The following is a 15354-nucleotide window of genomic DNA, read 5'->3' as shown; positions in this document are numbered from 1 at the left end:
TATCCTAGTCCCCAGTGGGAACAGAGGGGGAAGGGGGAATGTTGTCCTGGGAGATGAGGTCATTTCACGAAACCATAGCAACAGGGATCTGAAGTCCCTTCTCATCACAGTCACCAGTGCAGAAATGATGGTGGTTAAAGCCACAGCTTTGGAAAACATGTCTGGTTCCATCGTCAGCTCTTCCTCTGCATCATTCCTCCAGCTCGGACCTCTTCCCATGTTTAAGACGAGCCCAAACAGTTGCAAGCAGCTTGCACAGAGATACCTTTTAGACACCGCACCATTTTTCACCTTTAACCCTTCCTCCCCATTTTCCTGCTCTCTTTCCATTCAGCCTGAGAGTAAAACCTAGACTTAGAAGAGGAAGTAGGATATTTCCTACTTATCCCAACCAATCCCCACAAAGTCCTAACTAGAAAGAAGTGCAGTTTAGCGCACAGCAAGACATTTTCAGTAACGGGGTGGTGATGTGTGGTAACTGGGAAGAGAGGCAGGGAACCCACAAACGTCTCGGACTGCACAGCATTAGAGAGGCAGTTTTGTTACTTACAGGCTTATTTAAATCCAGCTTAAACAATACAAAACAAGGTAACCAGAATTCAGGGCTAACTTGGATTATACACCTTTACACAAAGGCAGTGTTGTAATTTATACATTCAAGTCCAGCTAAAACACTAAGTAAAGGGTCTCGTGGGTAGGCTTCGGTGAGATGGGCTGACAGCGGGCCCAGGGGCTATTCTCGTGCACATGAGGGCTGGGTAAGGTCTGGGGCAAGAACCTGTCATGCGGCAACCAGGTTCAGCATAGACGTGCTTGACCACTGGCTTAGACTTGATGCAGAGGTGATGTGTCATGCTGGACTCCAGGACGAGCAGCACCCAATGGCCTGGGGCTCACCTCATTTCCTGCTTCCCTTCTGTCAGACTCACAGCATGTGCCTGCCTAATTTAGGTACACGACTAATTTGGGGTGGACCTTTGGATGCATGTAGCACTTCTCAGAGCCCTGAACATGAAGGGATTGAAGCTCTGCCACCCCATCTGCCAGATCTGACATCTTGACCACTATGTAGAGGGCAGTGGTGACAGGAAGCAGTGGTCATACCAGACTGGCCCAGATGCAGGCTGCCTGGTAATCTTTACTGTTTGCCAAGGGGATGAGGGGACCAGCTGCTAAGGCCTCTCAGGTAACAGAGATGGGCCACATCAGGTCAGCTGAAGGGGGAGCTGTCTGAGGCCAGTCCACTGGGGAATGCACCCTCCCTCGAACCTGCAGCCAGAAAGCACTTGGTCACGGAAAGACAAAACCTCCAAGAATTTAAGTGTGGAGACTCTACTCCTCTCCACGGCTGGGTGAGGCCTCAGGCCTTGGGAGCACAGGAGCTGACTAGGGACATATCCAGAAGGCAGAGTTCCCTTCGAAACCCATTAAATCCACATTCTCCTAACTGGGGCGAGATCTGCACCCTACGAGGCTCTCATCAGGCTGACCCTCACCGGGAACAGGTTTTTGGTTTGTTAGTTTTGTTTGGGTTTTCTTGCACATTTGCTCAGGAGGGGCGAGAAACAGAGGAAGTACACCAGGATGAGTCTGGAAGTGAGAGGTTACAGGTCAGCTCTCCCCGCTGGTGGAAACTAGAGGAGGTGGGTCCCTCCTTACTCCTGGGAGAAGAGAAGCTACGCTTTGTGTCCATTATGTAACCAGTCAAAAAACAGTCCTCTAGTTAGTAGCTACACCAGGGCAAGGAATGAAGTGAAAAACAAAAGGGAGTTTAAAAACAAAACCCAGCAGCCTGGTGGGGCGCTTCCCTTCTCCCTGGCCCACCCCCATGTGTCTGCCTTACCAGGTAACCTGTCTCTCCCACTCCTGGACAGGCTGTGTTATGAGGAGCTTGGGGAAGCAAGAAAAGTAGAGGAGCTCCTCAGTTTACCTACCTCTTTGGGATTTCTATTTCCTCAGATGTAAAGGTAATGTAAGCGTGTGAACCCCTGAACTGCCACGTCAGTGTCAGTGCTACCGCCTACTCACAGTGGAAGTAAAAGCACTGTGTAAACGTGATACAAGTGTTATGCAAATTGTACACGACTCAGGCTAATAGCGGGGAAACCTTCCAGGGCAGGAAAGGGGTCTCCGGGGATACTCCTCCAAGCTTAGGAGCTATAAAAGAACTCCCGGCCCACAGGCCAATCATCCAGCCTGGCTCTGGAGAACCACACACCCTCAACTCCCACCAATAATACTCTGGAATTCTTAGCATCCCTTGCTTGCTAAAGGCCAACCAATGCAATTTCAGACCTGAAAATCCCTCACAAGTGGAAAAGATTAATTTCCATTTCACCAAGATATGTGAACTGAAACACAGGGGTTAACTCACCTAGTCACTAAGTGACCAGGCCAAGATGACAAATGGTGTTCCTAATGCCAGCCTTTTTCTTTCCACCGAATCCCAACCCAAGTGGTTCACGCAGGCAGCTTTAAAGAACTCAGATTCTCAGAGACGGACTCAGAGGTGTGCAGTCTGGGCTTCTATTCAGGAGAGGCAAAAAACCACCCCTTTTTGGGGCTTCCCATGGGCATATGGGCTTGTGGACTTGCTGCTTAAGGAGGAAGACAAAAGTACCAGCAGAATGAGACCCAGGGAAGGAAGAGAAACCTTCCCAGCAACAGATGGCCCACAGCTCAGCCCTGGCTCCAGAATGCAGGAGAGACGATCAAAAATAGACGCTCAGCCAGAGGCATCTGCCGCGCACCATGCAGCTGCCACAGCTCTGACTAGGAAAACACTTCTCATCCCACTTTCCACACAGACTCTCCTGAGACGCAGTGTGGACTGGGGGGGGGGGGGAAGGGGGAAGGTATGGCGGCAGCAGACGGAACAAGAATGAACGCAGCTGAAAGAGCCATTCTCCTCTCGCTTGGCAGGATGGAGAGGCGAGCTGCTCTGCCACCAAGTCCGGGCAGGAGGCTTCGCTCAAGCCATTTCCCCCCCGGGCCTCAGCGCAGTGGGAATCTGCCTCGGTGACCAGATGGAGATCCCAACACCTTTTTCAAGCTCAGATTTAGGACTTGAGACCCCACCCCAGGATCAGTCTCTTCCTCTCTGCCCACCTCATTCTCCAAACCTTCTCTCCCCTGCGCCCTCCAGGGTCCTTATAAAATGACCAACAGCAGAGGGGGAAGGTAAACCTTTATTTAGAAAAGAGAGTTTAAATGACCATTTAAAACCCCCATTTCATTTCTAAAACAGAAACCAACAAGAAAACAAACAAAACAAGATCACCTAGCAAGCAACCTGCCTGCCCCCTGCCACCTTCAGCCATTCTTAAACGGCATTTCCTTTCAGAAGAGAATAGCGATGGGCCTAATCCTGGAAACCAACAGGGCACTGTCTTCAGACCATGTCAGGAGGTGCCCAGGGAGAGACAGAGTGAACGGTGGGCTGTAGACAGGCAGGCCCAGGGCTCACACAGACACATGTCCAGTGCCCAGGAAACAATGGTTAAAAACACACACGAATAGATAAATTCCCCAGAACCTAGGTATAGAAAGCTTATAACCTCAAATGCAGCAGCAGAATTCAAGCTGGATCTTTGGCTTTCAAAGCCCAAAAGGGAAAGAACATCCATCTCTGGCTAAATGTCCCTAAGTCCAGCCTCTCACAGACTCCTTCAGTCCTTTCTGGACACCAAGTGAGGCACCAGCAAGTCCAATCTGCAGAGGAGCTGGCCCAGAACACCCCAGCAACAAAATATTAAGGCATGAGGGTGACACGTGTGGGCACGGGAGTCCCCTGGGTGGGCCAGGTACCCCTGTGCTAGGAGACGGAGAGCAGAGGCAATGAGCAGAAATCCTCAGGCACTGTCACCTTGAGTCCTTGAATCAGTTTTGTCCAAGGTGACCTTTCTACTGAGAAGGTTTGGCCTGAGCTAAACAGCAGCTTTTCTAAGGAGAGAATGGGCGAACATGGAGGCAGCAGCCAAAGTCCAAAGTGGGAGGAGAGGACCGGAACACTGCTTCCGAGGTGTGCAGAGGAAGGAGAACCAGTCCAAGGCGGAGAGTCCTAGCTCAGCCCACCTGCTCTTCCCCTACTGGGATTTCCACCCTCGCCCGAGTTCTGCAGACTGCAGAGTCCACTGAGACAAGAGTTTCCTGAAGGTTCTTTCTCCTCATCCTTAAAGAGTTTTTAACCTCAAAACACTATCCCAGCCCACTGACCCCCCACATAGGGGTCCAAACCTTTGCCTGGGGAAAGGGACTAGCCCTAGAGAAAGTATGCCAGGCCTGCGGGGTGCTGTGGGCAGGGAGTGCCTCCCCGAGTCTGTTGCTCCAGGATGTGGGGCCCAGTGGTTCCCAGAGCCCAAATGAGTGTGCCCTGGCTGGCGTGATGAACGCCTAATGAAACATGGAGGCTGAAAGGAGAGAAGGCTCCATGGTCCTGTGCTACCTGGCATCACACAACTACCAGGTCATGCTCTCTACCTGCCCTCGGCCAACAGCCCCAGTGTGGAGAGCGGGCTGATCAGAGGCAGGCATGGCCACACAGAGCAGTCCCACCTTGAGACGACGCACACACACTACACACAGTTCGTATGTGTGTACTTGGCACGAAGGCTGGGCCCAGAGGTGATGAAGGCAGGGAGAGGTCAGATTAGAAGGTACCACCAAGAAACGGCCTAAAACCAAATAACCAATGAGATCAATAGCTCCCGCAACCCTGGTAATTAAAAATCAAGGGGGAGTGCTGGATACATGGAGGGAAGGCGGAACCCCTCTTCTGCCTCTCCCAGGGCCACTGAGTATGTGGCACCAGATTAGGAAGAGGTTGGGTGGGGCAGGAATCACGGGCGGAGAACATGGACAGGCCTGGAGAAAACCTAACCCAGGGAAAACGGGAATAAGGAGGGGGAAGGGAGAGGACGGAGTTTCTTGGCTCTAAGTTTCCAGAAGCATGGGATAGTTCCACAGTCTCTGATTCAGTGAGCTCTTCTGGAAGAGAAGCTCTCTTCCCCTGGGAGCCCTGTCATGGGGCGGTGACTTCCATCCCGAAGCTGGCCAGCAGGCAGAGGTGGTCTGAAGAGCAGAAGGGGTTGGGTAAGCCATTGGCAGCCCAGAGAATCTCTTCAGAGAGGAGGGAGAGACGGCCCAGGAGCTTGAGAGTTCCATCTTGATACAACCTGCGATCTGGGCACAAAGTGGAAGCCAGTGGGTAAAGCAGCCACAGCCCGGCTGCACAGGGCAAGCGGGGCTTGTGGAAGCTGTGCCTTATGGAGGCCGACCCCTGGCTGGCCACCCTCCCTCACCTCCTCCTGCTGCCTCTAGCTGAGACCTCATTGTCTCAGCTACTCCACGATATATCAATACATGAAGCAGGGTGGGTTCTGAGGACTGCCCAGGCCCAGCACTACAGATCTTCTCATTTTCCAAGAGAAACAGGAAATCCAGATTTTCCATATAAAATCTGATTTGTAAGCATAGGTGATCAATTTAAACATTTTAAATGACGTGCTTTAAACAAAATAGATGTGGGGCTGGTAGACTGTTACACCGTGACTACCAGTGTGGGGTGAGGCCACAGGAAATAGAGTTTCTAACCTAACCAAGGTCTTCACTAACCAGCTGCCTTTGAACAAATCCAATAACCTCCGAGTGCTCTATTTTTACCTCTGAAACAGGGATGGAGAGTGCTGTTCTGCCCACTTCTCTAATGCTACAAGGATAAGAAGAGAAAGCGGACACGTGGCCTAAGGGAAATATGACGAAAATGATCCGTGCCAGGTAGGAATGAAATCTGTCCCTTTGCTGGTCAAGCCCCAGCTGCCCAAGCCATGCCACCAAATGTCTGACCTACCATCAGCTGTTCCAAGGACTCGTGGGGTGGCTTCTAGGAACCCAGGATCCACCCACCAGACTTACCAGTTCTGTTCCCATTCTCGTAGGACTCAGCTGAGAAGAAGATGTAATCCACCGTCGTTCCAAGACCCAAGGGCATTGTAGTGACCTCTGGGCGGCCAAGCTGGGGCAGGAAATGCGTATATACCGAGGTCAGGTGGAGGCAGTGCCGGATGGTGCCTGTGGTCCTACAGGGATGGAGGGGAAGATGTCAGTCAATAAACATTACAGAATGTTTTTCAACGTCACTTTTTCTATGGGTTTTATAAAGCATTTTTAATGAATGATCTCAAAGAACTCAGTCTCAGCAAAAATTCCTTGCCATGCTAATAAGAGGCTGACAGTCTTAGCTAAAGTCAGCCTAGAAACGTTTACACTCAGTCCCCCCCTCTCACCTCGTGACACCTGGGCAAGTGTACCTAACATACCCCTGTCCGTGAGTCGGCAAGCTCCTCTGTGAGGCCGTACTCCCTTGAGGAAAAGTACATGGTGAGAAGTAAGTTTTTCATCTGCAAGGACCTGGGTGGGCCACCTCTGGCCTCTGCACACCTGTCTGTCCCTCCAGAAGCTTAGCAGGTATTAGGGGAAGAGAGAGCTCAGCAAAAAGAGCTCCCCCAAATTAGCCTCAGGAAAGCCAACGGGAATCTCTCTCATACACTTAGAGAAGCTGGAATGCAAGCTGAAGGGAACAGGAAGGAAGGTTACCTGGGGCAGACAGGCTCAGGCTCAGATGTGTCTTCCTCAAGGACTGACTCGGCCCAGCCAGCAGGTCGCTCTGTAGAAGATGGGAGAGAAAGAGGTTTTATCTTTCCCAGACAGTGAAGCGGGGTCAGAACCTTGCATCTTGAAATCTCCCTCAGGTCCTTGACTGGGTTGCTCCAGAAGGAAAAAGGGAAAAAAAAGAAAAGGTGAGGGGAGGAAGAAAAGAATGGACCAAAGTCAAGAATCTTAAGAAGGCAGGTAGACAGAGTCCTCGATCATAGACATTGCCTTGCTTGGCTCAGCACCTTTTTTGGAAATTAAATTTTTAATAGGTAATATAGTCACATGGTGCAAAAATCAAAATGTAGAGAAAAATATGAGTAAAAAAGTCTCCCTTCCACTCCAGGTCCCTTACCACGAATTCCCTTCTCCAGAGGCAACAAATGTTAACCAAATTTCTGGTGTATTCCTCTAGAGATTTTCTATCAGACACCATCCACTGTGTGTGTGTGTGTGTGTGTGTGTGTGTGTGTGTACGCACGCGCACCTATGTATGTGTGCACATACACCTGTATGCATACACATGTATGTATACATACCTATGCACATGCACCCATGTATGCATAAAGAAAAAATATACATATATGCATAAAGAAAAAAGACACGCATTACCAATATCAGGAAAGAAAGAGGGGATATTATTATAGATCCCACTGATTTAATGGGTGTGATGAACTGAACATTTGTGTCTCTCCAAAACATGTTGAAATCCTAACCCCAAATGTGATGGTATTAGGAGGTGAGGCCTTGGGGAGGTAATTAGGTGATGAGCGTGGAACCCTCATGAATGGGATTAATGCCCTATGCAAGGGATGCCAGAGAGCTAACATCGTACTTAATGGTAAAAACAACAACAAACAGGTCTTACACTTCTCTATTTCAAACTTATACAAAGCTAAAATAATCAAGACAAATAGATGAATGGAATATAACTGAGTCCAGAAACCTATATGTCCATGGTCAACTGATTTTGCATAAAGGGAGGAGTGAATGGAAAATGACTGCTAACGGATATGGGTTTCCTTTTGGGGGTCATGATCTTGGTGACGGTTGCACAACCCTGAATATACTAAAAGCCACTGACTTGTACACTTTAAATGGGTGAATTTTGTGGTATGTGAAATTAATCTCAATAAAGTTCTTTTTTTTAAAAAAAAGGTAAGGGAATGTTATAGATAACTTCATGCCAATAAATTTGATAATTTAGATGAAATGAAATATTCCTTTATATGTCTTACATTTTCCATTAAATTAATTCATTTTTTTCTTTTTGTTGCTATTATAGAGTTGTTTTCATTATATTTTAACAAATAGGTCATTATTTCTCTATATGAATACTATGGATGTCTGTGTATTAATAGCTTCTTTCCGGAATTATCATAATGCTTATAATAGTCCTTAGTTGATTCTCTAGGATCACCAGTTTTATAAGAGTATTAGCAACAAGTAATACTTTACCCCCTCCTTTCAATTTTCACTTCTATTTTCTTACTTATATTTCTATTTTCTACTTCTAATTATGTTGGCTGTTACCTCTGAACTCAGTTGAATACAGACAGTGATCAGGTCATCTTTGCCTTGTACCTGACTTTGCTACTAGAGTGTCTTCTTCAAGCAAGATGCTGATTTGGGGAACAGAGATAAACTTTTCTTTTCGGGCCCCAGGCAGCTCTCCCACTCCCAGCAGCCTCGGCGCCTACCTCCCACCAGTGGATCACTGCCACCACCACTCGCTCTAAGATAAATGTATATGAATGTCATAAGGGATTATCTATTATTTCCTTAATTTATGAGGGCTCTTTTAAAAGAATCTAGACTAGATGTTGAATTTTAACAAATGTCTCTTTGACAGCTATAGGATGCTTTTCATATATTTAAATAGATTTCATACATATATTAGCATGATAAATTATATTAATAGATTTTGCAATACAGTGCTATCTTTATATTTCTGATCAACTCCATTTGGTCATGGTATATTGCTCTTTGAATGTGCTGCTAGATTCTGTTTCCTAATTTTCTAGTTAAAAATTTTTTTGCATCAATATTCATAGGGGAGAATATTAGAGTCTGTAGTTTTCTTTTTCTGTGTAATTGTTGTCAGGTGTTGGTGTCAAAATACTTGCTTCATAAAAATAACTTGGTCCCTTTCTTTCTCTGCGCTCTGTAACAATTTAAATAGTAGTGGACAGCACAGTAGTCAGACCTGAAGCTGAAGCTGAAATATACTGCATGTCAACTGTAATTTTAAAAAAGTAAAATTACATACACACACACACACACACACACACACACACGGTCACGAGATGTTCAGTACAGCATAGGGAATAGAGTCAGTAGAATTGTAACAGCTATATACGATATCAGAGAGGTAGGAGACTGGCGGAGGGAGGGTTATCGTTTTGTGAGGGGTGTAAATGTCTAACTATTACATTGTTTTGTACACCTGAAACTAATAAAAAAAATAGTAGTAGAATTACAGGTTCTTTAAAAGGTTTGATGACATTCTCCTATCAATCTGAGCGTGATATTTTTGTGGGACTGCATCTCTGAAAACTTTTAAAAATTTTTCCCCAGGTGGTAGGTAGTCTATTTAGATTATCTCTCTCCCCTGCAATCATTTTTAGTAAATTACATTTGCTAAAATTAATGTATACAACTAAGTTTTCAATTTCTTTTACACTTAGTTGAGCAAAGAACCCCTTTCTAATCCTATGAATTCTTGTATAGCTGGGTACTTTTGCTTACTCCTCCCAAGCCCCCGTAAGTAGGTTGGCTAATGGACTTATCTAATTGACAGCTGTTTTTTTTTCACCCAAACCACCAATGCTTAAGAGTTTATTAGTTCTATTATTTTTCTGTTTTCTAAATTATTTTCATTTTTAGCTTCTTTCCTTCTGCTTTCTTTCAGTTCATTTGTTCTTTTTCTAACTAAGAGTTGGATGCCTAATTTACTCACTTTCATCTTTTCTTATTAATATAGTTCTATGATTCTAAATATGTTGTATAATTCTATGATTCTTTTCAATGAACACTGTTTTAGCTACAATCCCACAAATATATGGTATTTTCATTATTGTTATTTTCTAGATATTCTGCAGTTTATTTAAATATCATCTTTGACCCAAAAGTTGTTCGAAATTTTTTAAATGTCCAGATGATAGTATTTTCTTGTTGTTCTTAATTTCTGTTTTTACTGCATGTATGATCAGAGAAAGTTGACTATACTATTTCTGTGGTTTGAAAAATATTGAAGTTTTTAGGTGGTCTAATATATGATCAATTCTTAAGAATTTCCTATGGATACTCAAAAAGATGTCTGTGCTCTGCTTTCAGTGTTCAGAGTTTGATACTATATCAATCAGATTTGCCATACAACATGCTACTTATGTCTCCTATTCTTAGTTCTCTTTTATCTACTTGATCTACTGGGAGTGAGAAAGAGGAATTAAAACCTTCTACCCTTGAGCAGGACTGACACAAAAGTGTTTTTCTTAATGAGCCACTGATGTAGTCAATTATCAAAATTCACATTATAATAAATGCTGTTCTAAGAATTTTGATTAACCTTTAAATAAATGTTACTTTGGGGTGGGGGGGGAAACAAAAACCTTCTACCTTTAGTTATTTCTGACTATTATTCTTTAAAATGCTACAGTTTCACTCGGTGACTGTTGATGTGATGTTATTTGGAGCATAAATATTCATAGCACTAGTATCTTCAATTTGAGTCACCTCCTTTACCATTATGACATGCCAGAAAGATCACAGTGACCAGCAGGACATTGAAAATGGTTTCCCTCAACCCCAGGCTCTGCCCACACAGCACCGTGTACAGACAGCATTGCTCTGGCCATGGCACAGGACTCAAGGCCTCCGCATGGCCCACGAGACCACAAGAGCTCATGGGCCACAGCTGCCTCTACCTGAGCTGCAGCACCTTCCTGGCCCATTCAGCACCCAAGCCAGCAAGCAGCAGCCAAGCGAGGAAGTTGTTCTGCAAGTACTGCAAAGGGATAACAAGCGCTGTCATGCACGGGCCAGAGGAGAAGCTGGATGCAGAACTCTCCTGGTTAGAAAACTGATCAGACAGCCTTTGCTCTGTGGCCCTCTGGTCAGTTTGTAAGTAGTGCTTTACAAAAATCATCTCTTAGCGATTGGTTTTTTTTCCTGTAACGCACTTAACTGGGCACACGGTTTGTTGGTCGGTGTTAAAAGACCTGAAGCTCCAGAGTTCAATATAAACATGTAAGTGCTCATGTGACAGAAAACATAATAACCCATCTCAGTGACTTTATGAACCATACTGGAAAGAAATCATTAATAACTGAAAAAAATGTGTAATGGGGGGGACTTAAAATTTAGATACTCTTCTGATGAATTATTGCCTCACAGAAGGAGTTGGGGAGAGCACCAATCACAAAGTTTTTTATTATGCAACTGGGGGGTGATGTAGAATGCTCCGGTGCAATGCAGTGTCAATGTCAGCTTGTGGAAAAGTTAGGCCATCACTGCCAGGCACTGCAGCTCCTTTTGCAACTTGGATGTTACCCATTAAAGTCAGCGGCAGTCAAGCTGGCAGGTTTTGATGTGCACAGCTATGCTGGATGACTCTGGTGATGCACTGGAAATATTATTTGCTAGGACATCTAAACATATCCTCTAGAAAAAAGATTATATACTATGATCTCCTTATACTGTGCTGGAGTCTTTCTACTCATGGTCTAAAAATGGTGGTGGCTTTTTACATTTGGGGACTTTAGAAGAGATCCATCAGGAGCCTGTCTGCCCTCGGTGGGGGTACTGAACAAATGCAAGGGCATGTTCACAGTCTGTGGTGGACGGGTGAGTTTATCTAAATTTAACCTCAATTTTGAAAATACCGCTGTTATTTTGCATTGTTAGTGAACTGGGTATTTTCCCCCTATATAATAATTCTACTTACAAAGTGATTGTCAGTATATATTGTAAAGGTTCTTGGTTTAATTTTATTATTAAATTGAAATGTTTATGTTTCAAGTACAGCATTGATTTTTTTTTTTTAAATAACCTATTTTTAACAAGAAATTAATTACCTGTGTGGGCTCCTACTACTGTTTAAGATTTTATAATCTTCAAACACTGAGCCACTGCCTGCCTGCCTGAGCCCAACTGACACAAGCACTTATCCCAGTTCTTGTCACAATGCAGTCGCTCAGTGTATGGCAGCCTTCATCATTTATCATTGCTATTGCCAGTTATAATAATATTTTACCTTTGCAATTAAAAAAAACAGAGCCACTGAAATGTTCGCAGCTCTGTGCAAAATGCCACTCAAATTAAATTCCTACAAGAAAAAACAATTCATTGCTTACCACCACTCCTTCTACTATATTTTTTCCAGTCATTGCTTGGTTGTCTTAAGTTAGTCTTCTAGCATCTCTTCAAGAAAGGCTTTTGGTTGAGTATAAAATTCTTGAGCCATACCTTCTTTCCTTGAAGCCTTGCTCATCTGTCTTCTAGAGTTGAATGTTAATGTTAAGAAGTCTGAAGTCAACCTGATTCTTTTTACCCTTAAAAGTAGCCCAGTCTTTTTGGTTTAACTGCCCAAATGATTTGTTTACCTTTTACTTCTAGTAAGTTCACTAGGGTATCTCAGTGCTGATTCTCCGATGGCATTTTTTACTGAGACATGGTATATCCTCTCGATCTGAAGAGTCAGATCTTTTTGTCTTTGGAAAATCTTCCCTGAATCATACCTTTAAATATGCCCTTTGTGCCACTATATTGGTTTTCTTCTTGGGGAACTCCAATTATGCGTATGTTGAATTGCCTTATTTTCCACTACTGTCATTTGCTCTCTAGTGCTTTCTATCCTTTTACTTTCTTTTTATTTTGCTTTCCCCACCCTGCCCTCTGTCTTTTATCTTGTTTTCAGCAGTTATCTATTCTCTCTTGTGCTGCATCCAATTCTGTCTTCATTTTATGTGATTTTTTATTTTATTCCACTTCTTTCCTCAGCTTTGCAGCTTACATTTCATATTCTGATGTCTTGCCATGTGTCTGATCTTATTTTAAAAAGGAAATTATATTATTTTTGTGCTCTTATTTTATAAAGGCAATTGCTTTATTTTTTTATTTATGGGGAAATAAGCATAATTCTCATATGCTCCAAGGCAAGAAATTTTACCTTTGAAGTATTCTTTATTTGTCTTTTATTTTTCCTGTTCCTTCCACCTTTTTTTCTTGTAGTCTTCTAGTATGGTTCCTTGCAGTATTTTATGCTGGTTCCTTTTGGGCAGCCCAGCTGTGAATGAGCTGAGGTTTCTCTACCAGCTATTTGTACAAAGTTTATATAGGGAAAGACTGAGTATGCATTCCAAGTGACAGGAATTTTCCTTATGACACAGGGCTGTACATGAGTCCCTTTCATCTTCACTTCTCCCCAGCCAAGAGAGATATGCAGCTCTGTATCCCATCTTCCCTCACCACTTAAACAGACTGCTTCATGCAAGTATGGCTTGATTCCTTGAGCAGTCTTTCCTCCATTGCCTCTTAGGACCAAAACGGGCTCAGACAAGCTCCTGTCACAACCTGTGTATGCTTTTCTTGCTGATGAAACAATGATTTTGGTTTTGTGCCTCAAGGTACACTCCTCACCTTGGAGAAATGCACTCTGTGGTTCTTTTTAAGATCCTTACAGCCCCACAGATAAGTCTCTCCATACTTCCTCCTGCACCCCTGCATGATCTCCAGTGCTTCTTGCAGCTATTCCGCTTGTGTTGGGGTTCATGGTTCCAGATATCTTCAGATCTCCAGTTTCCTCAAAGATGGAGTTTACATTTCTTTTTTCCATTCTCCTTGTTGCTTTGGCATTTCAGAGACAAGAAGGGTAGAATGTCAAGTATACTCTGCTACGTTCAATCTGGAAGTTCTCAGTATGAATAACTTTTTATTACAACCAGGACTACTTTGATTTTCAAAGCCCTAGCATGCGGCTCTGCTTTCCTATATATGCTGTATACATACTAGTTCCTAGCAATTTAAGCCTAACAAGGTTAAGCGGCTACTGGAGGTCTCAGAGCTGATAAGAACCCAGGTCTTGATTCCTGGTGCATGTTCTTACCACACTGCACATTCATGCATGCAGAAGGCCACTGAACTCCACCGACCTTCCTTCTAAGCACACTTATTATCAGAAGCTGATCTTTAAGAATTATACCTAAGAAAGACTAAGAATCGCATAATTGACAGATATGGGGGTGGGGGGTGAAGAAGAAAGAAGACCAAGCAAACCAGTTTAGTTCTCATTACCTGGCTTAATGTCTGTCACTCCTTCCATAAGAACCAGTCCTACTGGTCGCTGACAGGCGATGTGGCAGAAGCGGAAACGGAGCAGGAAGTCTCGGCTATACTCATGTCTCTCTGTAAACCAAGAAAAGCCATACAGTGAAAGACAGGAAGAGGAGCCACATGCTGAGACCTCCTCAACATCAAGAAGCTTCCGGTGTAGGGACACAGAGGAAGTCTGGCTCGGAAGACAAAGAGGCTTTTACAACAGCTATGACTTAAAGTTGTCCGTTTCACTAGGTGACCATGAAGGGGTCAGTGAGAAAAACAAAGGAACTTGCTAAGATAATTGAGAAGGTTGCATTGTGCATCACTGAGATGCCAGCTTTCTCCCAAAAAGAGCATGGAGGCACAGCCAACCAAGAATGTGGCACATGCTCACCTGATGTCTTGGGGTGACAGGAGGTGACATATTGACAGCAATCAGTGATGCCCAGGGAGCTGGGCCACAGCGGGGCCTGCAGCTTCCTCTGGTAAAGCTGATGGGAGAAGTCTTCCTGTCCAGATACCTACAAAGAACGGGTGGGAATGAGGAAAGCGAGATGGAAAAAGGGAACAGCTCATGTTTTGGGACACGCGGACAAAAGGCACACACACATAATCATACACGACATACATAATATAAGCAAAATACGTAAGTCTCAGGGGAAGGTTAGAAATAAGGAGATAATTAAAACTTATTATTATTATTTTTTTTACTACAAACACTGAAATGTCCATAAGACAGGAATGAGGGGTAGGAGAGTGAGGTATGTGAATCAAAGAACAGAACTGTATGAACACGTGGGCCCCTGAGTTTCACCTCAGAAAAACCTTCACGATTCTCCACAGGGAACGTCAACTTTCAGGGGCTCTAACATGCAATGGGAAAAGGTTTATCCTAATCTTCTGGATTAAGGTCTAGCTTCTAAAACCTATTACTGGGAAACCAGGGATCAAACCAAACGGGAAATACACCACAGCACTTTACCATACGTACGTCACCATCCTCCGTCAATGAGCAGCGTAGGAAAGGACAGAGCATAGTAGGGGAAATACTCAGCAACATCAGTCATCTGTACACCTCCAATGTGTAGCACAATTCCCTTTATTTCATTTACTGACAATAAATATTTCAGTGCCAACTATGTGCAAGACACTAGCTAAGTGCTGGGGAGGCAGCAGTGAGAGACACACTCTCTTCACCCTTAAAGGATGTAGGTGTTCAATACGCCATCCAAAGTATTGGGACTTACGGGCCGTTTACTAGCTGTGTGACTGTGAGCGAGTTAGTTAACTCTCTTGGGTTCAACATCCTCTGTAATCAAGTGGGATGATACCACATATACTTAAGAATCTTGATAATAATAACCACCACCAAATTACTGACTGCTT

At 44.3% G+C, this 15354-nt stretch overlaps 1 protein-coding gene across 7 annotated transcripts in view; it reads right to left on the bottom strand.

Annotated features, from left to right (window-relative positions):
- Positions 1-3170: 3170 nt before the first annotated feature.
- Positions 3171-15354, bottom strand: part of ANGEL1 (angel homolog 1) — a 91170-nt gene continuing 78986 nt past the window's right edge. For all 7 annotated transcript variants that reach the window (XM_074327169.1, XM_074327170.1, XM_074327172.1 and 4 more), the window contains 5 exons: positions 14363-14489; positions 13945-14055; positions 6595-6664; positions 5914-6077; positions 3171-5181 (listed from right to left, as the gene is read on the bottom strand). In XM_074327169.1, the coding sequence (XP_074183270.1) occupies positions 5021-5181; positions 5914-6077; positions 6595-6664; positions 13945-14055; positions 14363-14489 (633 nt within the window). In that variant the 3' untranslated portion in view covers positions 3171-5020. The remainder of the gene's footprint in view (positions 5182-5913; positions 6078-6594; positions 6665-13944; positions 14056-14362; positions 14490-15354) is intronic.

Source organism: Rhinolophus sinicus, linkage group LG03 (genome assembly GCF_036562045.2).
Source record: "Rhinolophus sinicus isolate RSC01 linkage group LG03, ASM3656204v1, whole genome shotgun sequence".
Taxonomy (NCBI): domain Eukaryota; kingdom Metazoa; phylum Chordata; class Mammalia; order Chiroptera; family Rhinolophidae; genus Rhinolophus; species Rhinolophus sinicus.
This window is presented reverse-complemented; position numbering and strand designations above follow the sequence as displayed.